This window comes from Salmo salar, chromosome ssa16, assembly GCF_905237065.1.
Source record: "Salmo salar chromosome ssa16, Ssal_v3.1, whole genome shotgun sequence".
Lineage (NCBI taxonomy): Eukaryota > Metazoa > Chordata > Actinopteri > Salmoniformes > Salmonidae > Salmo > Salmo salar.
Genome location: NC_059457.1, coordinates 58,829,524 through 58,856,988, shown reverse-complemented (window position 1 = coordinate 58,856,988; position 27,465 = coordinate 58,829,524). Strand labels below are relative to the sequence as shown.

General features: G+C 47.4%; 1 protein-coding gene across 2 annotated transcripts in view; it reads left to right on the top strand.

Moving 5' to 3' along the window:
- Window positions 1-27,465, top strand: part of tubgcp5 (tubulin gamma complex component 5) — a 60,235-nt gene that overhangs the window by 30,088 nt on the left and 2,682 nt on the right. The window contains exons 15-22 of one of the 2 annotated variants that reach the window (XM_045697508.1): window positions 4,407-4,595; window positions 5,381-5,563; window positions 6,418-6,502; window positions 9,618-9,738; window positions 14,709-14,752; window positions 14,789-15,037; window positions 17,477-17,602; window positions 21,891-21,979. In XM_045697508.1, coding sequence (XP_045553464.1) covers window positions 4,407-4,595; window positions 5,381-5,563; window positions 6,418-6,502; window positions 9,618-9,738; window positions 14,709-14,752; window positions 14,789-15,037; window positions 17,477-17,602; window positions 21,891-21,979 — 1,086 coding nt within the window. Of the gene's footprint in view, window positions 1-4,406; window positions 4,596-5,380; window positions 5,564-6,417; window positions 6,503-9,617; window positions 9,739-14,708; window positions 15,038-17,476; window positions 17,603-21,890; window positions 21,980-27,465 lie in introns of both variants that reach the window. The other variant, XM_045697507.1, reaches the window with a different exon arrangement.

The window sequence follows — 27,465 nt, the reverse complement described above, 5'->3', positions numbered from 1 at the left end:
TGCAATCTACTGCAGAGAGAGCATGCATAGTTCTGTCACACTATCCAGGTCTGTGCCCAAACAACACCTGGCTACCCCTACCCTGGCCAACATCTCAGCACCCCCTGCAGCAAGTTGCCCAACCCCCCCCCCCCCCTGCTTCTCCTTCACCCAAATCCAGACAGCTGATGTTCTGAAAGAATTGCAAAATCAGCTGGGCTAGACAATCTGGACCCTCTCTTTCTAGAATTATCTGCCGAAATTGTTGCAACCCCTATTACTAGCCTATTCTCAACCTCTCTTTCGTATCGTCTGAGATCCCTAAAGATTGGAAAGCTGCCTCAGTCATCCCCCTCTTCAAAGGGGGAGACACTCTAGACCCAAACTGTTATAGACCTATATCAATCCTACCCTGCCTTTCTAAGATCTTTGAAATCCAAGTTAACAAACAAATTACCGACCATTTCGAATCCCACCGTACCTTCTCCACTATGAAATCTGGTTTCCGAGCTGGTCACGGGTGCACCTCAGCCACGCTCAAGGTCCTAAACGATATCATAACCGCCATCGATAAGAGACAGTACTGTGCAGCCATCTTCATTGACCTGGCCAAGTCTTTCGACTCTGTCAATCACCGTATTCTTATCGGCAGACTCAACAGCCATGGTTTCTCAAATGACTGCCTCGCCTGGTTCACCAACTACTTCTCAGATAGAGTTCAGTGTGTCAAATCGGAGGGCCTGTTGTCCGGATCTCTGGTAGTCTCTATGGGGGTGCCACAGGGTTCAATTCTCAGGACGACTCTCTTCTCTGTATACATCAATGATGTCGATCTTGCTGCTGGTGATTCTCTGATCCAGCTCTACGCAGACGACACCATTCTGTATACTTCTGGCCCTTCTTTGGACACTATGTTAACTAACGTCCAGACAAGCTTCAATACCAAACTCTCCTTCCATGGCCTCCAACTGCTCTTAAATACAAGTAAAACTAAATGCATGCTCTTCAACCGATCGCTGCCCGCACCTGCCCGCCCGACTAGCATCACTACTCTGGACGGTTCTGACCTACAATATGTGGACAACTACAACTACCTAGGTGTCTGGTTAGACTGTAAACTCTCCTTCCAGACTCACATTAAGCATCTCCAATCCAAAATTAAAACTAGAATCGGCTTCCTATTTCGCAACAAAGCATTCTTCACTCATGCCGCCAAACATATCCTCGTAAAACTGACTATCCTACCGATCCTTGACTTCGGCAATGTCATTTACAAAATAGCCTCCAACACTCTACTCAACAAACTGGATGCAGTCTATCACAGTGCCATCCGTTTTGTCACCAAAGCCCCATATACTACCCACCACTGCGACCTGTACGCTCTCGTTGGCTGGCCCTCGCTTCATACTCGTCGCCAAACCCACTGGCTCCAGGTCATCTACAAGTCTCTGCTAGGTAAAGCCCCGCCTTATCTCAGCGCACTGGTCACCATAGCAGCACCCACCTGTAGCATGCGCTCCAGCAGGTATATCTCACTGGTCATCCCCAAAGCCAACACCTCCTTTGGCCGTCTTTCCTTCCAGTTCTCTGCTGCCAATGACTGGAACGAATTGAAAAGAATCGCTGCAGCTGTACACAGCACATCTGTAAATAGCCCATCCAATCTACCTACCTCATCCCCATATTGTTTTTATTTACTTTTCTGCTCTTTTGGACACCAGTATTTCTAGTTGCATATCATCATCTGCACATCTATCACTCCGGTGTTAATTTGCTAAATTGTAATTATTTCGCCTCTATGGCCTATTTATTGCCTACCTCCCTACTCCTCTACATTTGCACACACTGTACATAAATAGAAAAATCTTTGTTTTCTATTGTATTATTGACTGTACGTTTGTTTATGTGTAACTCTGTTATTTGTGTCGCACTGCTTTGCTTTATCTTGGCCAGGTCGCAGTTGTAAATGAGAACTTGTTCTCAACTGGCCTACCTGGGTTAAATAAAGGTGAAATAAAAATAAATAAATAAAAATTATTCCAAAGACCAATTAGTGGAAAAACTATCATTGAATTAGAATATCTTGATTATGTTAAGTTTTATCTTGTTTGGTCCCTCCAGAAAGAGTAACCCTAACCCCAGCTCTGGTTGGTCCCTCCAGAAAGAGTAACCCTAACCCCAGCTCTGGTTGGTCCCTCCAGAAAGAGTAACTCTAACCCCAGCTCTGGTTGGTCCCTCCAGAAAGAGTAACCCTAACCCCAGCTCTGGTTGGTCCCTCCAGAAAGAGTAACCCTAACCCCAGCTCTGGTTGGTCCCTCCAGAAAGAGTAACCCTAACCCCAGCTCTGGTTGGTTCCTCCAGAAAGAGTAACCCTAACCCCAGCTCTGGTTGGTCCCTCCAGAAAGAGTAACCCCAGCTCTGGTTGGTCCCTCCAGAAAGAGTAACCCTAACCCCAGCTCTGGTTGGTCCCTCCAGAAAGAGTAACTCTAATCCCAGCTCTGGTTGGTCCCTCCAGAAAGAGTAACCCTAACCCCAGCTCTGGTTGGTCCCTCCAGAAAGAGTAACCCTAACCCCAGCTCTGGTTGGTCCCTCCAGAAAGAGTAACCCCAGCTCTGGTTGGTCCCTCCAGAAAGAGTAACCCTAACCCCAGCTCTGGTTGGTCCCTCCAGAAAGAGTAACCCTAACCCCAGCTCTGGTTGGTTCCTCCAGAAAGAGTAACCCTAACCCCAGCTCTGGTTGGTCCCTCCAGAAAGAGTAACCCCAGCTCTGGTTGGTCCCTCCAGAAAGAGTAACCCTAACCCCAGCTCTGGTTGGTCCCTCCAGAAAGAGTAATCCTTACCCCAGCTCTGGTTGGTCCCTCCAGAAAGAGTAACGCTAACCCCAGCTCTGGTTGGTCCCTCCAGAAAGAGTAATCCTAACCCCAGCTCTGGTTGGTCCCTCCAGAAAGAGTAACCCTAACCCCAGCTCTGGTTGGTCCCTCCAGAAACAGTAACCCTAACCCCAGCTCTGGTTGGTCCCTCCAGAAAGAGTAACTCTAACCCCAGCTCTGGTTGGTCCCTCCAGAAAGAGTAACCCTAACCCCAGCTCTGGTTGGTCCCTCCAGAAAGAGTAACGCTAACCCCAGCTCTGGTTGGTCCCTCCAGAAAGAGTAATCCTAACCCCAGCTCTGGTTGGTCCCTCCAGAAAGAGTAACCCTAACCCCAGCTCTGGTTGGTCCCTCCAGAAAAAGTAACCCTAACCCCAGCTCTGGTTGGTCCCTCCAGGAAGAGTAACTCTAACCCCAGCTCTGGTTGGTCCCTCCAGAAAGAGTAACTCTAACCCCAGCTCTGGTTGGTCCCTTCAGAAAGAGTAACCCTAACCCCAGCTCTGGTTGGTCCCTCCAGAAAGAGTAACCCTAACCCCAGCTCTGGTTGGTCCCTCCAGAAAGAGTAACCCTAACCCCAGCTCTGGTTGGTCCCTCCAGAAAGAGTAACCCTAACCCCAGCTCTGGTTGGTCCCTCCAGAAAGAGTAACTCTAACCCCAGCTCTGGTTGGTCCCTCCAGAAAGAGTAACTCTAACCCCAGCTCTGGTTGGTCCCTCCAGAAAGAGTAACCCTAACCCCAGCTCTGGTTGGTCCCTCCAGAAAGAGTAACTCTAACCCCAGCTCTGGTTGGTCCCTCCAGAAAGAGTAACCCTAACCCCAGCTCTGGTTGGTCCCTCCAGAAAGAGTAATCCTAACCCCAGCTCTGGTTGGTCCCTCCAGAAAGAGTAACCCTAACCCCAGCTCTGGTTGGTCCCTCCAGAAAGAGTAACCCTAACCCCAGCTCTGGTTGGTCCCTCCAGAAAGAGTAACCCTAACCCCAGCTCTGGTTGGTCCCTCCAGAAAGAGTAACCCTAACCCCAGCTCTGGTTGGTCCCTCCAGAAAGAGTAACTCTAACCCCAGCTCTGGTTGGTCCCTCCAGAAAGAGTAACCCTAACCCCAACTCTGGTTGGTCCCTCCAGAAAGAGTAATCCTAACCCCAGTTCTGGTTGGTTCCTCCAGAAAGAGTAACTCTAACCCCAGCTCTGGTTGGTCCCTCCAGAAAGAGTAACCCTAACCCCAGCTCTGGTTGGTCCCTCCAGAAAGAGTAACTCTAACCCCAGCTCTGGTTGGTCCCTCCAGAAAGAGTAACTCTAACCCCAGCTCTGGTTGGTCCCTCCAGAAAGAGTAACCCTAACCCCAGCTCTGGTTGGTCCCTCCAGAAAGAGTAACCCTAACCCCAGCTCTGGTTGGTCCCTCCAGAAAGAGTAACCCCAGCTCTGGTTGGTCCCTCCAGAAAGAGTAATCCTAACCCCAGCTCTGGTTGGTCCCTCCAGAAAGAGTAACCCCAGCTCTGGTTGGTCCCTCCAGAAAGAGTAACTGACGGAAAGACTCTGGTAACTCCTAATTCCCATCCCCCTCTCCAGGCTGTACCTGGAGCAGAGTGACTTCCACGAGAGGTTCTCAGGCGGTGACGTGATCGTGGACCGCTCGTCAGAGTCGGTGACGTGTCAGACCTTTGAGCTGACGCTGCGCTCCTGCCTCTACCCACACATCCAGAAGAGGTACATCGAGTGCTGTGGCAACCTCATGACCACCCTGAAGAAAGACTACAGGTGAAGTTACTACGTCTGTCTGTCGTTACTTTATCTCATGTCTCTGGTCCTCCAGGTGTCTCTATCTCATGTCTCTGGTCCTCCAGGTGTCTCTGGTCCTCCAGGTGTCTCTGGTCCTCCAGGACCAGGTGTCTCTATCTCATGTCTCTGGTCCTCCAGGTGTCTCTGGTCCTCCAGGTGTCTCTGGTCCTCCAGGACCAGGTGTCTCTATCTCATGTCTCTGGTCCTCCAGGTGTCTCTGGTCCTCCAGGTGTCTCTGGTCCTCCAGGTGTCTCTGGTCCTCCAGGTGTCTCTGGTCCTCCAGGTGTCTGTCTATCTCATGTCTCTGGTCCTCCAGGACCAGGTGTCCCCCTGCATGTGTTCATTATTCCCTTGTACTTCATTGATCAATTAAGGTCATTGACCTCGTTCATTGAAACATTCCAGGTACAGTATCATTGAGTGGGTATAGGCTTCATCCCAAATGACACACTATTTCCTATATAGTGCACTACTGTTGATAACTGTTTCCTATATCAGCGCTGCCCAACCCTCTTCCTGGAGTAGTGCACTATATAGGGAATATCGTATCATTTGGGACTCATTAATAGTCCCAGTACTGTAGGACTGACTAGCACAGGTGTCCCTGGCCCTATACTAACCCTAACCTTTAACCCCCAGACTGCTGGAGTACCTCCAGTATGACTTCTACAGCTGTTATAGGCCCTATACTAACCCTAACCTTTAACCCCCAGACTTCTACAGCTGTTATAGGCCCTATACTAACCCTAACCTTTAACCCCTAGACTGCTGGAGTACCTCCAGGCCATGAGGAACTACTTCCTGTTGGAGGCAGGAGACACCATGTATGACTTCTATACAGCCATCTTTGATAAGGTCTTGGAGAAGGAGAGCTGGCAGCAGCTGGCGTTCCTCAACGTTCAGCTGCAGGAAGCTGTGGGACAGCGGTGCCCAGAGGACAGCAGCAGGTACTGACTGGGCTCTCGTTGGTTACACTCCACACTGACTGGCCTCTCATTAGTTACACTCCACACTGACTGGGCTCTCGTTGGTTACACAGCCACACTGACTGGGCTCTCGTTGGTTACACAGCCACACTGACTGGGCTCTCATTGGTTACACCTCACACTGACTGGGCTCTCGTTGGTTACACAGCCACACTGACTGGGCTCTCGTTGGTTACACCCCACACTGACTGGGCTCTCGTTGGTTACACCCCACACTGACTGGGCTCTCGTTGGTTACACAGCCACACTGACTGGGCTCTCGTTGGTTACACAGCCACACTGACTGGGCTCGGGTTGGTTACACAGCCACACTGACTGGGCTCTCGTTGGTTACACAGCCACACTGACTGGGCTCTCATTGGTTACACAGCCACACTGACTGGGCTCTCATTGGTTACACAGCCACACTGACTGGGCTCTCATTGGTTACACAGCCACACTGACTGGGCTCTCATTGGTTACACAGCCACACTGACTGGGCTCTCGTTGGTTACACCCCACACTGACTGGGCTCTCGTTGGTTACACCCCACACTGACTGGGCTCTCATTGGTTACACCCCACACTGACTGGGCTCTCATTGGTTACACCCCACACTGACTGGGCTCTCATTGGTTACACCCCACACTGACTGGGCTCTCATTGGTTAGGGTTTGTTATGGTTTTGAGAGATTTCAGTGAGTTGATAGGCTAACTAATCATACAGGATGTAATATCAACAATAGCGGTAGGCTAATAGTTGTGATGTTTTATCCATTTTGATGGCATTGAATTTATTGTCACAATAAAGTAAATGACAAAATGTATGTTTTCCAGGTTGTCCATCTTCCTGGAGACGATAGACCCAGTCAGAAAGAAACAGCCTGTTAATAATCTGGACGGTTTGACCCTCAGTTACAAGGTGAGTCACCTACCAACCTTATCCACATGATAACAGGTTGGCTGCAGATCCGACTTTTCCCTGACCATTTTTTCGCCGGATTAAAGGTCCCGAAGCTTCTTCGCATGTGCGGATCATGTTCTGAGTTTCTTTACCTCTACTTTAAACACACGTTTCTGTGGTCTCCTTCCCTTCGCGTTTCTGTGGTCTCCTTCCCTTCGTGTTTCTGTGGTCTCCTTCCCTTCGCGTTTCTGTGGTCTCCTTCCCTTCGCGTTTCTGTGGTCTCCTTCCCTTCGCGTTTCTGTGGTCTCCTTCCCTTCGCGTTTCTGTGGTCTCCTTCCCTTCGCGTTTCTGTGGTCTCCTTCCCTTCGCGTTTCTGTGGTCTCCTTCCCTTCGCGTTTCTGTGGTCTCCTTCCCTTCGCGTTTCTGTGGTCTCCTTCCCTTCGCGTTTCTGTGGTCTCCTTCCCTTCGCGTTTCTGTGGTCTCCTTCCCTTCGGCGTTTCTGTGGTCTCCTTCCCTTCGGCGTTTCTGTGGTCTCCTTCCCTTCGCGTTTCTGTGGTCTCCTTCCCTTCGGCGTTTCTGTGGTCTCCTTCCCTTCGCGTTTCTGTGGTCTCCTTCCCTTCGCGTTTCTGTGGTCTCCTTCCCTTCGCGTTTCTGTGGTCTCCTTCCCTTCGCGTTTCTGTGGTCTCCTTCCCTTCGCGTTTCTCACATTGTTTTTGGGGGGGTATTTTCTTTAAACTGCATTGTTGGTTAAAGGCTTGTAATGTAAGCATTTCACTGTGAGGTCTACTACACCTGTTGTATTCAGCATTTCACTGTGAGGTCTACTACACCTGTTGTATTCAGCATTTCACTGTGAGGTCTACTACACCTGTAGTATTCAGCATTTCACTGTGAGGTCTACTACACCTGTTGTATTCAGCATTTCACTGTGAGGTCTGTCTACACCTGTTGTATTCAGCATTTCACTGTGAGGTCTGTCTACACCTGTAGTATTCAGCATTTCACTGTGAGGTCTGTCTACACCTGTAGTATTCAGCATTTCACTGTGAGGTCTACTACACCTGTAGTATTCAGCATTTCACTGTGAGGTCTACTACACCTGTTGTATTCAGCATTTCACTGTGAGGTCTACTACACCTGTTGTATTCAGCATTTCACTGTGAGGTCTACTACACCTGTTGTATTCAGCATTTCACTGTAAGGTGTACTACACCTGTAGTATTTGGGGCATGTGACAAATAAAATGTTATTTGAACCATGTAAAAACTGCCAACAAGTTAAAACATTGCAGCCTGCAGGTAGAAAATAGCCTGATTTTATTTTAAAATAAATATCCTATAAATCACATTGGCTACACATGGCCTGTCTGCAACAAACTGGAAACATTGCATCTACTATTAACTAATAGGTCAAACCTGAAGCTTGTGCTATCGAACCTGCAACATGATATAAAATATTCTGGGCCCTGAGAGTTTCCTGCTCCAGTGAGCTCTGGGACAGACACAGCTGGAGACTATTTGATTAAGGAGGTGAGAAGCAGTGGTTGACTTGGGCAGGAGGTCACCCGACTACCGGCACCACAAAATCTCCTGCTCGTCTTTATAGAATATCAGCTCAAGTTGTTTTGTGGAGCCCCTGAACCTACTGAGGACTGAAACCTATTTCAGTCCAGGTCGAGGATCGATAAGAAGGTAGGTTTATTTATATGATGTTTTCCACTGGATCGGAGCAGAACATGTTTCCCCTTTTTATCGGGAAAGAGCGAGTACTGGAATGATTTTACAAATACATTTGAGGAACTATTGTAATTCTCAGTGGATGTGAAAACAGACTATGTTTGCTTGATGTTTTAAGGTGAACACTTTACTTTGAGAAGCTCCACGGGGTCATTGGTGGTGCGTTAAGCCAATCAGAAATACTATCAGATTGATTTGCCAACCTGTCCTTCAGGTAGCCTGTAGGACTACTCTTCTACGCGTGCGCGTCTTTTACTCAACATTGACAGGAACGCTCCAAACTAAAGACAATGACTAAATTGACTAAAACTCGTAAATGGAATGATATTAACCAGAACTTGTTTCTCATAGGTTGTACACTCTGCAAACAATATGTCCGCTATTGACAATGATAACAGGAAGACTAATAATATTGAATGCATTATCATAAATTACTATTGTAGATTTTTTCTTATAGGAATAAAGGGTAAATGTTGTACTTGTGATATATGTAATGGGGGAATTGATATATACACTTACAATCAAACACAAACAATTCACACAATGAAGTTATGAAACAATGAATGTGCACAAATTGGCAGGAGAGAGGAAGTGTGTTGTGCATCTGGTCGCATGGTCAATCTGATGTCTCCATTGGCCCGTGCAGCGTTTATGGCGACACGCCCTCAGCAGAAGGGCGATCATACTTCTAGCGCTTTGCTGAGCAGTGCAGAGCTGCTAAAAACCAGCCGTTTCCAGCTACAATAGTAATTTACAACATGAACAATGTCTACACTGTATTTCTGATCAAACTGATGTTATTTTAAATGGACCATTTTATTTATTTTTTGCTTTTCTTTCAAAAACACTTGACTTGATTTTAAAAGGAGCGCCATTCATTGGTCAGAGCAGCCTGTTCTCCACGTGTAGAGCAGAGACGGTATACAGAAGCTTCTGGATCTTCAGACCAGGGGGGTGAAAGGTCAGGGGACAGATGAATCAGCAGCCACACTATACTCTTACTCTGCAGTAGATGAAATGTGACTAGTGTCCCTCCCCAAGCGCCACCCTATTCCCTATATAGTGCACTACTTATGGTCCCTGGTCCAAAGCCCTATGTTCAAAGTTTCATTTGACCATTTGTAGGTATCAGAAAACACAGGAATATGGGACTTAGTGCACTAAACAGTTCAGAGTGTCATTTGGGATTCATTCTATGTTTGTGTTGTGTTGTCCTGAAGGTGCCGTTTGGGATTCATTCTGTGTTTGTGTTGTCCTGAAGGTGCTGTTTGGGATTCATTCTGTGTTTGTGTTGTCCTGAAGGTGCTGTTTGGGATTCATTCTGTGTTTGTGTTGTCCTGAAGGTGCCGTTTGGGATTCATTCTGTGTTTGTGTTGTGTGTTTGTGTTGTCCTGAAGGTGCCCTGGCCTGTTGACATTGTGGTCAGCTCAGAGTGCCAGAGGATCTACAACCAGGTGTTCCTGCTGCTGCTGCAGATCAAATGGGCCAAATACAGTCTGGACACGCTGACCTTCAGTGGTAGGTCTAGTGTTACTCTGTCTCTGTCGTTTTCTCTCTCGCCCCTCTCTCTCTCTCTCTCTCCCCCCTCTCTCTCTCCCCCTCTGTCTCTCTCTCTCTCTCTCCCCCTCTGTCTCTTCTCTCTCCCCTCTCTCTCTCTCTCTCTCCCCCCTCTCTCTCTCCCCCTCTGTCTCTCTTCTCTCTCTCTCCCCTCTCTTCTCTCTCTCTCTCTCCCCCCTCTGTCTCTTCTCTCTTCTCTCTTTCTCTCCCCCTCTGTCTCTTCTCTCTCTCTCTCCCCTCTCTCTCTCCCTCTCTCTCCCCCCTCTCTTCTCTCTCTCTCTCCCCCTCTGTCTCTTCTCTCTCTCTCTCCCTCTCTCTCCCCCTCTCTTCTCTCTCTCTCTCTCTCTCTCTCTCTCTCTCTCTCCCCTCTCTCTTCCTCTCTCTCTCTCTCTCTCCCCTCTCTCTCTCTCTCTCTCTCTCTCCCCTCTCTTCTCTCTCTCTCTCTCCCTCTCTTCTCTCTCTCTCTCCCCTCTCTCTCTCTCTCTCTCTCTCTCCCCTCTCTTCTCTCTCTCTCTCTCCCCTCTCTTCTCTCTCTCTCTCCCCCCTCTTCTCTCTCTCTCTCTCTCTCCCCCTCTGTCCCCTCTCTCTCTCTCTTCTCTCTCTCTCTCTCTCTCCCCTCTCTCTTCTCTCTCTCTCTCTCTCCCCTCTCTCTCTCCCTCTCTCTCCCCCCTCTCTTCTCTCTCTCTCTCCCCCTCTGTCTCTTCTCTCTCTCTCTCCCCTCTCTCTCCCCCCCTCTCTTCTCTCTCTCTCTCCCCCTCTGTCTCTTCTCTCTCTCTCTCCTCTCTCTCCCCTCTCTCTCCCCTCTCTCTTCTCTCTCTCTCTCTCTCTCTCCCCTCTCTCTTCTCTCTCTCTCTCTCTCTCCCCTCTCTTCTCTCTCTCTCTCTCCCCTCTCTTCTCTCTCTCTCTCCCCCCTCTTCTCTCTCTCTCTCTCTCTCCCCCCTCTGTCCCCTCTCTCTCTCTCTTCTCTCTCTCTCTCTCTCTCCCCTCTCTCTTCTCTCTCTCTCTCTCTCCCCCTCTCTCTTCTCTCTCTCTCCCTCTGTCTTTCTCTCACTTCGAATCTCAATTCTATAAACTTTATTGGCATGGACACAAGTAAACATATAACAACATAATGATTTGAAATAGTGAATTGATGTCCGTTCAAGAACAGCACCCTTCTTGACTAGAACATCTGTTTTAAGATGACCTTAGAAAAGTTTACCTACCTGGGAATCGAAATTACAAAACTGTACTGTTCCATGTTTTAAGCTAATTTCCCCCCTTCAGATGGATAAATTCAAAGCAAACATAGAGTTCTGAAGAACGATCCCCTTATCCCTACTGGGAAGAGCTAATATCTATTCCAGAACGATCCCCTTATCCCTACTGGGAAGAGCTAATATCTATTCCAGAACGATCCCCTTATCCCTACTGGGAAGAGCTAATATCTATTCCAGAACGATCCCCTTATCCCTACTGGGAAGAGCTAATATCTATTCCAGAACGATCCCCTTATCTCTACTGGGAAGAGCTAATATCTATTCCAGAACGATCCCCTTATCCCTACTGGGAAGAGCTAATATCTATTCCAGAACGATCCCCTTATCTCTACTGGGAAGAGCTAATATCTATTCCAGAATGATCCCCTTATCCCTACTGGGAAGAGCTAATATCTATTCCAGAACGATCCCCTTATCTCTACTGGGAAGAGCTAATATCTATTCCAGAACGATCCCCTTATCCCTACTGGGAAGAGCTAATATCTATTCCAGAACGATCCCCTTATCCCTACTGGGAAGAGCTAATATCTATTCCAGAACGATCCCCTTATCTCTACTGGGAAGAGCTAATATCTATTCCAGAACGATCCCCTTATCCCTACTGGGAAGAGCTAATATCTATTCCAGAACGATCCCCTTATCCCTACTGGGAAGAGCTAATATCTATTCCAGAACGATCCCCTTATCTCTACTGGGAAGAGCTAATATCTATTCCAGAACGATCCCCTTATCCCTACTGGGAAGAGCTAATATCTATTCCAGAACGATCCCCTTATCCCTACTGGGAAGAGCTAATATCTATTCCAGAACGATCCCCTTATCCCTACTGGGAAGAGCTAATATCTATTCCAGAACGATCCCCTTATCCCTACTGGGAAGCGCTAATATCTATTCCAGAACGATCCCCTTATCCCTACTGGGAAGAGCTAATATCTATTCCAGAACGATCCCCTTATCTCTACTGGGAAGAGCTAATATCTATTCCAGAACGATCCCCTTATCCCTACTGGGAAGAGCTAATATCTATTCCAGAACGATCCCCTTATCCCTACTGGGAAGAGCTAATATCTATTCCAGAACGATCCCCTTATCTCTACTGGGAAGAGCTAATATCTATTCCAGAACGATCCCCTTATCCCTACTGGGAAGAGCTAATATCTATTCCAGAACGATCCCCTTATCCCTACTGGGAAGAGCTAATATCTATTCCAGAACGATCCCCTTATCTCTACTGGGAAGAGCTAATATCTATTCCAGAACGATCCCCTTATCCCTACTGGGAAGAGCTAATATCTATTCCAGAACGATCCCCTTATCCCTACTGGGAAGAGCTAATATCTATTCCAGAACGATCCCCTTATCTCTACTGGGAAGAGCTAATATCTATTCCAGAACGATCCCCTTATCTCTACTGGGAAGAGCTAATATCTATTCCAGAACGATCCCCTTATCCCTACTGGGAAGAGCTAATATCTATTCCAGAACGATCCCCTTATCTCTACTGGGAAGAGCTAAAGCCATCAAGAAGGTTTTCCTCGTCCAACACGCATCTATTCCAGAATGTTCCTATATCAACAAATCCATTTAAAAGCAACTGGACTCTATTAGAAAACAGTTAATTTGGACTAAAAATCACATGCTAAAAATCAGTATGCGAATTGGTGTGGATCCAAGATTTCTGGGATGGTGGTGTTGATGTGAACCATGACCAGCCTTTCAAAGCACTTCATGGATACAGATGTTAGAGCTACGGTGCGATGGTCATTTAGACAGGTTACCTTAGTGTTCTTTGGGCACAGGGACTATGGTGGTCTGCCTGAAACATGTAGGTATTACAGACTCGGACAGGGAGAGGTTGAAAATGTCAGTGAAGAGACTTGGCAGCTTGTCAGCGCATGCTCACAGTACACATCCTGGTAATCCGTCTGCTTCACAATGAAATACATTTCAAAATATACTGCTCAAAAAAATAAAGGGAACACTAAAACAACACATCCTAGATCTGAATGAAAGAAATAATCTCATTAAATACTTTTTTCTTTACATAGTTGAATGTGCTGACAACAAAATCACACAAAAATAATCAATGGAAATCCAATTTATCAACCCATGGAGGTCTGGATTTGGAGTCGCACTCAAAATTAAAGTGGAAAACCACACTACAGGCTGATCCAACTTTGATGTAATGTTCTTAAAACAAGTCAAAATGAGGCTCAGTAGTGTGTGTGGCCTCCACGTGCCTGTATGACCTCCCTACAACGCCTGGGCATGCTCCTGATGAGGTGGCGGATGGTCTCCTGAGGGATCTCCTCCCAGACCTGGACTAAAGCATCCGCCAACTCCTGGACAGTCTGTGGTGCAACGTGGCGTTGGTGGATGGAGCGAGACATGATGTCCCAGATGTGTTCAATTGGATTCAGGTCTGGGGAACAGACGGGCCAGTCCATAGCATCAATGCCTTCCTCTTGCAGGAACTGCTGACACACTCCAGCCACATGAGGTCTAGCATTGTCTTGCATTAGGAGGAACCCAGGGCCAACCGCACCAGCATATGGTCTCACAAGGGGTCTGAGGATCTCATCTCGGTACCTAATGGCAGTCAGGCTACCTCTGGCGAGCACGTGGAGGGCTGTGCGGCCCCCACAAAGAAATGCCACCCCACACCATGACTGACCCACCGCCAAACCGGTCATGCTGGAGGATGTTGCAGGCAGCAGAACGTTCTCCACGGCGTCTCCAGACTGTCACGTCTGTCACGTGCTCAGTGTGAACCTGCTTTCATCTGTGAAGAGCACAGGGCGCCAGTGGCGAATTTGACAATCTTGGTGTTCTCTGGCAAATGCCAAACGTCCTGCACGGTGTTGGGCTGTAAGCACAACCCCCACCTGTGGACGTCGGGCCCTCATACCACCCTCATGGAGTCTGTTTCTGACCGTTTGAGCAGACACATGCACATTTGTGGCCTGCTGGAGGTCATTTTGCAGGGCTCTGGCAGTGCTTCTCCTGCTCCTCCTTGCACAAAGGCGGAGGTAGCGGTCCTGCTGCTGGGTTGTTGCCCTCCTACGGCCTCCTCCACGTCTTCTGATGTACTGGCCTGTCTCCTGGTAGCGCCTCCATGCTCTGGACACTACGCTGACAGTCACAGCAAACCTTCTTGCCACAGCTCGCATTGATGTGCCATCCTGGATGAGCTGCACTACCTGAGCCACTTGTGTGGGTTGTAGACTCCGTCTCATGCTACCACTAGAGTGAAAGCACCGCCAGCATTCAAAAGTGACCAAAACATCAGCCAGGAAGCATAGGAACTGAGAAGTGGTCTGTGGTCCCCACCTGCAGAACCACTCCTTTATTGGGGGTGTCTTGCTAATTGCCTATAATTTCCACCTGTTGTCTATTCCATTTGCACAACAGCATGTTACATTTATTGTCAATCAGTGTTGCTTCCTAAGTGGACAGTTTGATTTCACAGAAGTGTGATTGACTTGGAGTTACATTGTGTTGTTTAAGTGTTCCCTTTATTTTTTTTGAGCAGTGTATATCAATCAACAAAGGTCAAATAAGATTTTCTCTCTCAAAACATGAGGGATTTCTGAATGTCATGACCACAACACGTGTTAATGCTGGATTGTTTCCACAACACATGTGTTAATGCTGGATTGTTTCCTCCTATAGATTTGACATTAGCAGCTAAGCGGTGGGAAGGGACACCAGAGGAGGTGAAGGCTAAGCGGTGGGAAGGGACACCAGAAGAGGTGAAGGCTAAGCGGTGGGAAGGGACACCAGAAGAGGTGAAGGCTAAGCGGTGGGAAGGGACACCAGAGGAGGTGAAGGCTAAGCGGTGGGAAGGGACACCAGAGGAGGTGAAGGCTAAGCGGTGGGAAGGGACACCAGAAGAGGTGAAGGCTAAAGAGCCAATCAACCAGCAGATCCACAGGATGTTTCTGCTGAGGGTCAAACTGATGCACTTCGTCAACAGCCTTCACAACTACATTGTGACGAGGGTAAGAGGTTGTCTGATACATAGCGAACATGACGAGGGTAAGAGGTTGTCTGAGACAGTGAACATGACGAGGGTAAGAGGTTGTCTGAGACAGTGAACATGACGAGGGTAAGAGGTTCTCTGAGACATAGTGAACATGACGATGGTAAGAGGTTGTCTGAGACAGTGAACATGACGAGGGTAAGAGATTGTCTGAGACATAGTGAACATGACGAGGGTAAGAGGTCTGAGACATAGTGAACATGACGAGGGTAAGAGGTTGTCTGAGGCATAGTGAACATGTATTACTTCTAGTCAAGTTCAAAGGTCATCATTGGAAGAGATAGAAGTAGCCAGTTCTAGTGTAGTTGTAGTTCTAGGTCTGGTTGTAGTTCTAGGTCTGGTTGTAGTGCTAGTCTAGTTGTAGTGCTAGTCTAGTTGTAGTGCTAGTCTAGTTGTAGTGTAGTGCTAGTCTAGTTGTACTGCTAGTCTAGTTGTAGTGCTAGTTGTAGTGCTAGTCTAGTTGTAGTGTAGTTGTAGTGCTAGTCTAGTTGTAGTCTAGTTGTAGTGCTAGTCTAGTTGTAGTGCTAGTCTAGTTGTAGTGCTAGTTGTAGTTGTAGTTGTAGTGCTAGTCTAGTTGTAGTGGTTAGTTGTAGTGCTAGTCTAGTTGTAGTGCTAGTCTAGTTGTAGTGTAGTTCTAGTTGTAGTCTAGTTGTAGTGTAGTGCTAGTTGTAGTGGTAGTTGTAGTGCTAGTCTAGTTGTAGTGGTTAGTTGTAGTGCTAGTCTAGTTGTAGTGTAGTTCTAGTTGTAGTGTAGTTCTAGTTGTAGTCTAGTTGTAGTGTAGTGCTAGTCTAGTTGTAGTGCTAGTCTAGTTGTAGTGCTAGTCTAGTTGTAGTGCTAGTCTAGTTGTAGTGTAGTGCTAGTCTAGTTGTAGTGTAGTGCTAGTCTAGTTGTAGAGCTAGTCTCGGTGTGGTGCTAGTCTCGGTGTGGTGCTAGTCTCGGTGTGGTGCTAGTCGTCGGTGTGGTGCTAGTTGTAGGTGTGGTGCTAGTTGTAGGTGCAGTGCTAGTTGTAGGTGTAGTGCTAGTTGTAGGTGTAGTGCTAGTTGTAGTTGTAGTTGTAGTGCTAGTCTAGTTGTAGTGCTAGTTGTAGTTGTAGTGTAGTGCTAGTCTAGTTGTAGTGTAGTTGTAGTGCTAGTTTAGTTGTAGTGCTAGTCTAGTTGTAGTGCTAGTCTAGTTGTAGTGCTAGTCTAGTTGTAGTGCTAGTCTAGTTGTAGTGCTAGTCTAATTGTAGTGCTAGTTGTAGTGCTAGTCTAGTTGTAGTGCTAGTCTAGTTGTAGTGCTAGTTGTAGTGCTAGTTGTAGTGCTAGTCTAGTTGTAGTGCTAGTTGTAGTGCTAGTTGTAGTGCTAGTCTAGTTGTAGTGCTAGTTGTAGTTGTAGTGCTAGTCTAGTTGTAGTGCTAGTCTAATTGTAGTGCTAGTCTAATTGTAGTGCTAGTTGTAGTGCTAGTCTAGTTGTAGTGCTAGTCTAATTGTAGTGCTAGTTGTAGTGCTAGTCTAGTTGTAGTGCTAGTCTAGTTGTAGTGCTAGTTGTAGTGCTAGTTGTAGTGCTAGTCTAGTTGTAGTGCTAGTTGTAGTGCTAGTTGTAGTGCTAGTCTAGTTGTAGTGCTAGTTGTAGTTGTAGTGCTAGTCTAGTTGTAGTGCTAGTTGTAGTTGTAGTGCTAGTTGTAGTTGTAGTGCTTGTCTAGTTGTAGTGCTAGTCTAGTTGTAGTGCTAGTCTAGTTGTAGTGTAGTGTAGTGCTAGTCTTGGTGTAGAGCTAGTCTCGGTGTGGTGCTAGTCTAGTTGTAGTGCTAGTTGTAGTGCTAGTCTAGTTGTAGTGTAGTGCTAGTCTAGTTGTAGTGCTAGTCTAGTTGTAGTGTGGTGCTAGTCTAGTTGTAGTGTGGTGCTAGTCTAGTTGTAGTGTGGTGCTAGTCTAGTTGTAGTGTGGTGCTAGTCTAGTTGTAGTGCTAGTTGTAGTGCTAGTTGTAGTGCTAGTTGTAGTGCTAGTCTAGTTGTAGTGTAGTGCTAGTCTAGTTGTAGTGTAGTGCTAGTCTAGTTGTAGTGCTAGTCTAGTTGTAGTGCTAGTCTAGTTGAAGTGCTAGTCTAGTTGTAGTTGTAGTGCTAGTCTAGTTGTAGTGTAGTTGTAGTGCTAGTCTAGTTGTGGTGTAGAGCTAGTCTCGGTGTAGAGCTAGGCTCGGTGTAGAGCTAGGCTCGGTGTAGAGCTAGGCGTAGTGCTAGGCTAGGTGTAGTGCTAGGCTAGGTGTAGTGCTAGGCTAGGTGTAGTGCTGTTGTAGCGCTAGTTGTAGTTCAGAAGTTTCCCATCAGGCATCTGTATGGACCTCTAGTCATAATACATGCCAATATAGATTTTTGGTCAATATCTAAACGTTCCATATCGTACTTGGCGATATCCCTGTCTTGTTAGATTCTTCACAGCACTGGTCTGGAGTTCCAGCACCAGGTCCAGGAGGCTAAAGACCTGGACCAGCTGATTAAGATCCACTACAGATACCTGTCCACTATCCACGACCGCTGTCTGTTGCGAGAGAAGGTAAGATGGATACCTGTCTTATAGATACTGATACACTATATTACCCAAACGTATGTGGACACCTGCTCGTCCAACATCTCATTCCAAAGTCATGGGCAATAATATGGATTGGTCTCCCCCTTTTGCTGCTATAACAGCCTCCACTCTTCTGGGAAGGCTTTCCACTAGATGTTAGAATATTGCTGTGGGGGACTTGCTTCCATTCAGCCACGAGCGTTAGTGAGGTCGGGCACTGATGTTGGACGATTAGGCCTGGCTCGCAGTCGGCGTTCCAATTCATCCCAAAGGTGTTTGATGGGGTTGAAGTCAGGGCTCTGTGCAGGCCAGTCAAGTTCTTCCACACTGATCTCGACAAACCGTTTCTGTACGGACCTGGCTTTGTGCACGGGGGCATTGTCATGCTGAAACAGGAAAGGGCCTTCCCCAAACTGTTGCCACAAAGTTGGAAGCACAGAATCGTCTAGAATGTCATTGTATGCTGTAGCGTTAAGATTTCCCTTCACTGGAACTAAGGGGCCTAGCCCGAACCATGAAAAACAGCCCCAGACCATTATTCATCCTCCACCAAACTTTACATTTGACATTATGCATTGTGGGAGGTAGCGTTCTCCTGGCTTCCGCCAAACCCAGATTCGTCCAATGGTGAAGCGTGATTCATCACTCCAGAGAACGTGTTTCCACTGCTCCAGAGTCCAATGGCGGTGAGCTTTACACCACCCCAGCCGACGCTTGGCATTGCGCATGGTGATCTTAGGCTTGTGTGCGGCTGCTCAGCCATGGAATCCCATTTCATGAAGCTCCCGACTAACTGTTCTTGTGCTGGCGTTGCTTCCAGAGGCAGTTTGGAACTCGGTAGTGAGTGTTGCAACCGAGGACAGACTGTTTTTAAGTGCTACAGCATTCGGCGGTCCCTTTCTGTGAGCTTGTGTGGCCTACCACTTTGCAGCTTAGCCGTTGATGCTCCTTGACGTTTCCATTTCACAATAACTGCACTTATGGTTGACCTGGGCAGTTCTAGCAGGGCAGAAATGTAATCGAACTGACTTGTTGGAAAGGTAGCATCCTATGACGGTGCTTCCCATCTTGAAGGTCACTGAGCTCTTATAAGTGTACATGTCCAACATTTAGTGGAAAGCCTTCCCAGATGAGTGGAGACTGTTATAGCAGCAAAGGGGGGACCAACTCCATATTAATCCCCATAATATTGGAATGAGATGTTTGACAATACCTGTCCACTCGATAGCTGTACTACTAGATACCTTTCCTACAAATACCTGTCCACCTAGATATGTATACCTGTCCACCTAGAGATGTATACCTGTCCACCTAGAGATGTATACCTGTCCACCTAGAGATGTATACCTGTCCACCTAGAGGTGTATACCTGTCCACCTAGAGGTGTATACCTGTCCACCTAGAGGTGTATACCTGTCCACCTAGAGATGTATACCTGTCTGTCCACCTAGAGATGTATACCTGTCTGTCCACCTAGAGATGTATACCTGTCTGTCCACCTAGAGATGTATACCTGTCTGTCCACCTAGAGATGTATACCTGTCTGTCCACCTAGAGGTGTATACCTGTCTGTCCACCTAGAGGTGTATACCTGTCTGTCCACCTAGAGGTGTATACCTGTCTGTCCACCTAGAGATGTATACCTGTCTGTCCACCTAGAGATGTATACCTGTCTGTCCACCTAGAGATGTATACCTGTCTGTCCACCTAGAGATGTATACCTGTCTGTCCACCTAGAGATGTATACCTGTCTGTCCACCTAGAGATGTATACCGGTCTGTCCACCTAGAGGTGTATACCGGTCTGTCCACCTAGAGGTGTATACCGGTCTGTCCACCTAGAGGTGTATACCTGTCTGTCCACCTAGAGGTGTATACCTGTCTGTCCACCTAGAGGTGTATACCTGTCTGTCCACCTAGAGGTGTATACCTGTCTGTCCACCTAGAGGTGTATACCTGTCTGTCCACCTAGAGGTGTATACCTGTCTGTCCACCTAGAGGTGTATACCTGTCTGTCCACCTAGAGGTGTATACCTGTCTGTCCACCTAGAGGTGTATACCTGTCTGTCCACCTAGAGGTGTATACCTGTCTGTCCACCTAGAGGTGTATACCTGTCTGTCCACCTAGAGGTGTATACCTGTCTGTCCACCTAGAGGTGTATACCTGTCTGTCCACCTAGAGGTGTATACCTGTCTGTCCACCTAGAGGTGTATACCTGTCTGTCCACCTAGAGGTGTATACCTGTCTGTCCACCTAGAGGTGTATACCTGTCTGTCCACCTAGAGGTGTATACCTGTCTGTCCACCTAGAGGTGTATACCTGTCTGTCCACCTAGAGGTGTATACCTGTCCGTCCACCTAGAGGTGTATACCTGTCCGTCCACCTAGAGGTGTATACCTGTCCGTCCACCTAGAGGTGTATACCTGTCCGTCCACCTAGAGGTGTATACCTGTCCGTCCACCTAGAGGTGTATACCTGTCCGTCCACCTAGAGGTGTATACCTGTCCGTCCACCTAGAGGTGTATACCTGTCCGTCCACCTAGAGGTGTATACCTGTCCGTCCACCTAGAGGTGTATACCTGTCCGTCCACCTAGAGGTGTATACCTGTCCGTCCACCTAGAGGTGTATACCTGTCCGTCCACCTAGAGGTGTATACCTGTCCGTCCACCTAGAGGTGTATACCTGTCCGTCCACCTAGAGGTGTATACCTGTCCGTCCACCTAGAGGTGTATACCTGTCCGTCCACCTAGAGGTGTATACCTGTCCGTCCACCTAGAGGTGTATACCTGTCCGTCCACCTAGAGGTGTATACCTGTCCGTCCACCTAGAGGTGTATACCTGTCCGTCCACCTAGAGGTGTATACCTGTCCGTCCACCTAGAGGTGTATACCTGTCCGTCCACCTAGAGGTGTATACCTGTCCGTCCACCTAGAGGTGTATACCTGTCCGTCCACCTAGAGGTGTATACCTGTCCGTCCACCTAGAGGTGTATACCTGTCCGTCCACCTAGAGGTGTATACCTGTCCGTCCACCTAGAGGTGTATACCTGTCCGTCCACCTAGAGGTGTATACCTGTCCGTCCACCTAGAGGTGTATACCTGTCCGTCCACCTAGAGGTGTATACCTGTCCGTCCACCTAGAGGTGTATACCTGTCCGTCCACCTAGAGGTGTATACCTGTCCGTCCACCTAGAGGTGTATACCTGTCCGTCCACCTAGAGGTGTATACCTGTCCGTCCACCTAGAGGTGTATACCTGTCCGTCCACCTAGAGGTGTATACCTGTCCGTCCACCTAGAGGTGTATACCTGTCCGTCCACCTAGAGGTGTATACCTGTCCGTCCACCTAGAGGTGTATACCTGTCCGTCCACCTAGAGGTGTATACCTGTCCGTCCACCTAGAGGTGTATACCTGTCCGTCCACCTAGAGGTGTATACCTGTCCGTCCACCTAGAGGTGTATACCTGTCCGTCCACCTAGAGGTGTATACCTGTCCGTCCACCTAGAGGTGTATACCTGTCCGTCCACCTAGAGGTGTATACCTGTCCGTCCACCTAGAGGTGTATACCTGTCCGTCCACCTAGAGGTGTATACCTGTCCGTCCACCTAGAGGTGTATACCTGTCCGTCCACCTAGAGGTGTATACCTGTCCGTCCACCTAGAGGTGTATACCTGTCCGTCCACCTAGAGGTGTATACCTGTCCGTCCACCTAGAGGTGTATACCTGTCTGTCCACCTAGAGGTGTATACCTGTCTGTCCACCTAGAGGTGTATACCTGTCTCCACCTAGAGGTGTATACCTGTCCACCTAGAGGTGTATACCTGTCCACCTAGAGGTGTATACCTGTCTGTCCACCTAGAGGTGTATACCTGTCTGTCCACCTAGAGGTGTATACCTGTCTGTCCACCTAGAGGTGTATACCTGTCTGTCCACCTAGAGATGTATACCTGTCTGTCCACCTAGAGATGTATACCTGTCTGTCCACCTAGAGATGTATACCTGTCTGTCCACCTAGAGATGTATACCTGTCTGTCCACCTAGAGGTGTATACCTGTCTGCACCTAGAGGTGTATACCTGTCTGTCCACCTAGAGGTGTATACCTGTCCACCTAGAGATGTATACCTGTCCACCTAGAGATGTATACCTGTCCACCTAGAGGTGTATACCTGTCTGTATAAAACACAGAAACCCCCAGCAGAGATCAACACTGGAACGCAACAAAAATATTGAATGTTAGTTTTCATGATGTAACTGTTGATGTTTCGTCTCCAGGTGAGCTTCGTGAAGGAGGCGATCATGAAAGTTCTCAATCTGGTCCTCATCTTCTCAGACCGCTGGCAGGTTGGCTTTGGAGCGTGGAAGTGAGTGGTGTCATTTATTACAGAAATCCTCACTTATGATTACGATCAATCTCATGTGTTTCTGTTAAGTCGAGAGCATATCTGCTAATTAGTGTAAGAATCGTCCTTGTATTCACCTTATGATGCCTGGAAACAACGGCGAGTCCAATTTGTTGCGATTTGTTTTCCTCCTTCCGGCGATTGATGCTGTTAAATTAAAAACTAAATATGAAACTATTAAATAACCTAAACAGAATTTAAGATATGGTCAGGAACTTTTTTTTCGTCAAATTTAAATTACATTTGTAAAAACGATTTAAATAACCCTCACAGAATTTCAAATATAGAAATCCTCTCGTGAGGAAAATTTCTAATAAAAAATGTAAATGTTTGTATTCACGTAGTATACTCACTTGGTTGGCATATTACACTGAACAAAACTGTAAAAGAAACATGCAAAAATGTCTAGGATTTTACTGAGTTACAGTTCATATAAGGAAATATATTCATTAGGCCCTAATCTATGGATTTCACATGACTGGGCATACAGATATGCATCTGTTACTCACAGATAAAAATGTTTTTTAAAAGGTAGGGGTGTGGATCAGAGAACCAGTCAGTGTCTGGTGTGACCACCATTTGCCTCATGCAGCGATCAGGTTGTGGAATGTTGTCCCACTCAATGGCTGTGCGATCAAATCAAATTATATTTGTCACATGCGCCGACTACAACAGGTGTAGACCTCACAGTGAAATGCTGAATACAACAGGTGTAGTAGACCTCACAGTGAAATGCTGAATACAACAGGTGTAGTAGACCTCACAGTGAAATGCTGAATACAACAGGTGTAGTAGACCTCACAGTGAAATGCTGAATACAACAGGTGTAGTAGACCTCACAGTGAAATGCTGAATACAACAGGTGTAGTAGACCTCACAGTGAAATGCTGAATACAACAGGTGTAGTAGACCTCACAGTGAAATGCTGAATACAACAGGTGTAGTAGACCTCACAGTGAAATGCTGAATACAACAGGTGTAGTAGACCTCACAGTGAAATGCTGAATACAACAGGTGTAGTAGACCTCACAGTGAAATGCTGAATACAACAGGTGTAGTAGACCTCACAGTGAAATGCTGAATACAACAGGTGTAGTAGACCTCACAGTGAAATGCTGAATACAACAGGTGTAGTAGACCTCACAGTGAAATGCTGAATACAACAGGTGTAGTAGACCTCACAGTGAAATGCTGAATACAACAGGTGTAGTAGACCTCACAGTGAAATGCTGAATACAACAGGTGTAGTAGACCTCACAGTGAAATGCTGAATACAACAGGTGTAGTAGACCTCACAGTGAAATGCTGAATACAACAGGTGTAGTAGACCTCACAGTGAAATGCTGAATACAACAGGTGTAGTAGACCTCACAGTGAAATGCTGAATACAACAGGTGTAGTAGACCTCACAGTGAAATGCTGAATACAACAGGTGTAGTAGACCTCACAGTGAAATGCTGAATACAACAGGTGTAGTAGACCTCACAGTGAAATGCTGAATACAACAGGTGTAGTAGACCTCACAGTGAAATGCTGAATACAACAGGTGTAGTAGACCTCACAGTGAAATGCTGAATACAACAGGTGTAGTAGACCTCACAGTGAAATGCTGAATACAACAGGTGTAGTAGACCTCACAGTGAAATGCTGAATACAACAGGTGTAGTAGACCTCACAGTGAAATGCTGAATACAACAGGTGTAGTAGACCTCACAGTGAAATGCTGAATACAACAGGTGTAGTAGACCTCACAGTGAAATGCTGAATACAACAGGTGTAGTAGACCTCACAGTGAAATGCTGAATACAACAGGTGTAGTAGACCTCACAGTGAAATGTTGAATACAACAGGTGTAGTAGACCTCACAGTGAAACGCTGAATACAACAGGTGTAGTAGACCTCACAGTGAAACGCTGAATACAACAGGTGTAGTAGACCTCACAGTGAAATGCTGAATACAACAGGTGTAGTAGACCTCACAGTGAAACACTTACTGACAAGCCCTTAACCAACAATGCAGTTTTAAGAAAATACCCCCCCCCAAAAAAAAAGTGTGAGATGATAAGAATAACAAATAATTAAAGAGCAGCAGTAAATAACAATGTGGAGGCTATATACAGGGGGTACCGGTACAGAGTCAATGTGGAGGCTATATACAGGGTGTTACGGTACAGAGTCAATGTGGAGGCTATATACAGGGGGTACCGGTACAGAGTCAATGTGGAGGCTATATACAGGGTGTTACGGTACAGAGTCAATGTGGAGGCTATATACAGGGGGTACCGGTACAGAGTCAATGTGGAGGCTATATACAGGGTGTTACGGTACAGAGTCAATGTGGAGGCTATATACAGGGTGTTACGGTACAGAGTCAATGTGGAGGCTATATACAGGGTGTTACGGTACAGAGTCAATGTGGAGGCTATATACAGGGTGTTACGGTACAGAGTCAATGTGGAGGCTATATACAGGGTGTTACGGTACAGAGTCAATGTGGAGGCTATATACAGGGGGTACCGGTACAGAGTCAATGTGGAGGCTATATACAGGGGGTACCGGTACAGAGTCAATGTGGAGGCTATATACAGGGTGTTACGGTACAGAGTCAATGTGGAGGCTATATACAGGGTGTTACGGTACAGAGTCAATGTGGAGGCTATATACAGGGGGTACCGGTACAGAGTCAATGTGGAGGCTATATACAAGGGGTACCGGTACAATGTGGAGGCTATATACAGGGGGTACCGGTACAGAGTCAATGTGGAGGCTATATACAGGGGGTGCCGGTACAGCGTCAATGTGGAGGCTATATACAGGGGGTACCAGTACAGAGTCAATGTGCGGGGGCACCGGTGTCGAGGTAATATGTACATGTAGGTAGAGTTAGTGATTATGCATAGATAATAACAAGAGTATCAGCAGCAGCAAGCTTCCTCTGACACCGCCTGGTATAGAGGTCCTGGATGGCAGGAAGCTTGGCCCCGGTGATGTACTTTGCCGTACGCACTACCCTCTGTAGCGCCTTGCTGTCAGAGGCCAAGCAGTTGCCATAACCAGGCAGTGATGCAACCCGTCAGGATGCTCTCGATGGTGCAGCTGTAAAACCTTTTGAGGATCTGAGGACCCATGGCAAATCTTTTCTCCAGATATGGGTGACATGTCTGCTGAGTATGCAGGCCAAGGAAGAATTGGGAAATGTTCAGCTTCCAGGAATTGTGTACAGATCCTTGCGACATGGGGCTGTGCATTATCACGCTGAAACATGAGGTGATGAATGGTACGACACTAGGCCTCAGGATTACATCACGGAATCCTACTACACTGGCTCTGACACTCGTCGGATGTGGCAGGGCTTGAAAAATATTATGGTCTACAAAGTGAAACCCAGCCGCTAACTTTCCAGTGACGCGAGCCTACCAGACGAACTGAATGTCTTTTATGCTCGCTTTGAGGCAAGCAACACTGAAGCATGCATGAGAGCACCAGCTGTTCCCGGATGACTGTGTGATCACGCTCTCCATAGCCGTTGTGAGCAAGACCTTTAAACAGGTCAACATTCACAAGGCCGTAGGGCCGGACGGATTACCAGGACGTGTACTCATGCGCGGACCAACTGTCAAGTGTCTAAACTGACATTTTCAACCTCTCCCTGACCCAGTCTGTAATACCTACATGTTTCAAGCAGACCACCATAGTCCCTGTGCCCAAGAACACCAAGGTAACCTGCCTAAATGACTACAGACCCGTAGCACTCACGTCAGTAGCCATGAAATGCTTAGAAAGGCTGGTCATGGCTCACATCAACACCATCATGCCGGAAACCCTAGACCCACTCCAACTCGTATACTTCCCCAACAGATCCACAGATGACGCAATCTCTATTGCACTCCACACTGCCCTTTCTCACCTGGACAAAAGGAACACCTATGTGAGAGTACTGTTCATTGACTAAAGCTCATCGTTCAACACCATAGTGCCCACAAAGCTCATCACTAAGCTAAGGACCCTGGGACTAAACACCTCCCTCTGCAACTGGATCCTGGACTTCCTGACGGGCCGCCTCCAGGTGGTGAGGGTAGGTAACAACACATGTGCCACGCTGACTCTCAACACAGGGGCCCCTCAGGGGTGCGTGCTCAGTCCCCTCCTGTACTCCCTGTTCACTCATGACTGCATGGCCAGGCACGACTCCAACATCATTAGGTTTGCTGACGACACAACAGTGGTAGACCTGATCACAGACAACAATGAGACAGCCTATAGGGAGGAGGTCAGAGACCTGGCAGTGTGGTGCGACGACAACAACCTCTCCCTCAACGTGAGCAAGACAAAGGAGCTGATCGTGGACTACAGGAAAAGGAGGACCGAACAGTCCCCCATGTAACATCGACAGGGCTGAAGTGGAGCAGGTTGAGAGTTTCAAGTTCCTTGGTGTCCACATCACCAACGAAGTATCATGGTCCAAACATACCAAGACAGTCGTGAAGAGGGCACGACAACACCTTTCCCCCCTCAGGAGACTGAAAAGATTTGGCATAGGTCCCCAGATACTCAGTTGTACAGCTGCACCATCGAGAGCATCCTGACCGGTTGCAGCACCGCCTGGTATGGTAACTGCCCGGCATCTGACCGTAAGGCGCTACAGAGGGTAGTGTGTACGGCCCAGTACATCCCTGGGGCCAAGCTTCCTGCCATCCAGGACCTCTACACCAGGCAGTGTCAGAGGAAAGCCCAAAAGATTGTCAGAGACTCCAGTCACCCAAGTCATAGACTGTTATCTCTGCTACCGCACGGCAAGCGGTACCGGAGCGCCAAGTCTTGGACCAAAAGGCTCCTTTAACAGCTTCTACCTCCAAGCCATAAGACTGCTGAACTATTCATCAAATGGCCACTGGAACAACTTACCTTAACAAACCTGTACCCCCACCCCATTGACTGTCTTATTTTTGCTTTAGTAAATATTTTCTTAACTCTATTTCTTGAACTGCATTGTTGGTGAAGGGCTTGTAAGTAAGCATTTCACGTTAAGGTGAAATGAGCGAATTGCAAAAATGAGTCTCCAGCTTCAGTGATATTTCCCTCACTAACTTTAAGCATCAGCTGTCAGAACAGCTTACCGATCACTGCACCTGTACAAAGCCCATCTGTAAATAGCCCACCCAACTACCTCATCCCCATATTGTTATTTATTTTTGTTCTTTTGCACCCCAGTATTTCTACTTGCACATCATCATCTGCACATCTATCACTTAAGTGTTAATGCTAAATTAATTATTTCGCCACGATAGCCTATGTATTGCCTTACCTCCCTTATCTCACCTCATTTGCACACACTGTATATACACTTTTTCTATTGTATTATTGACTGTACGTTTGTTTATGTGTAACTGTTTTGTTTGTGTCGAACTGCTTTGCTTTATCTTGGCCAGGTCGCAGTTGTAAATGAG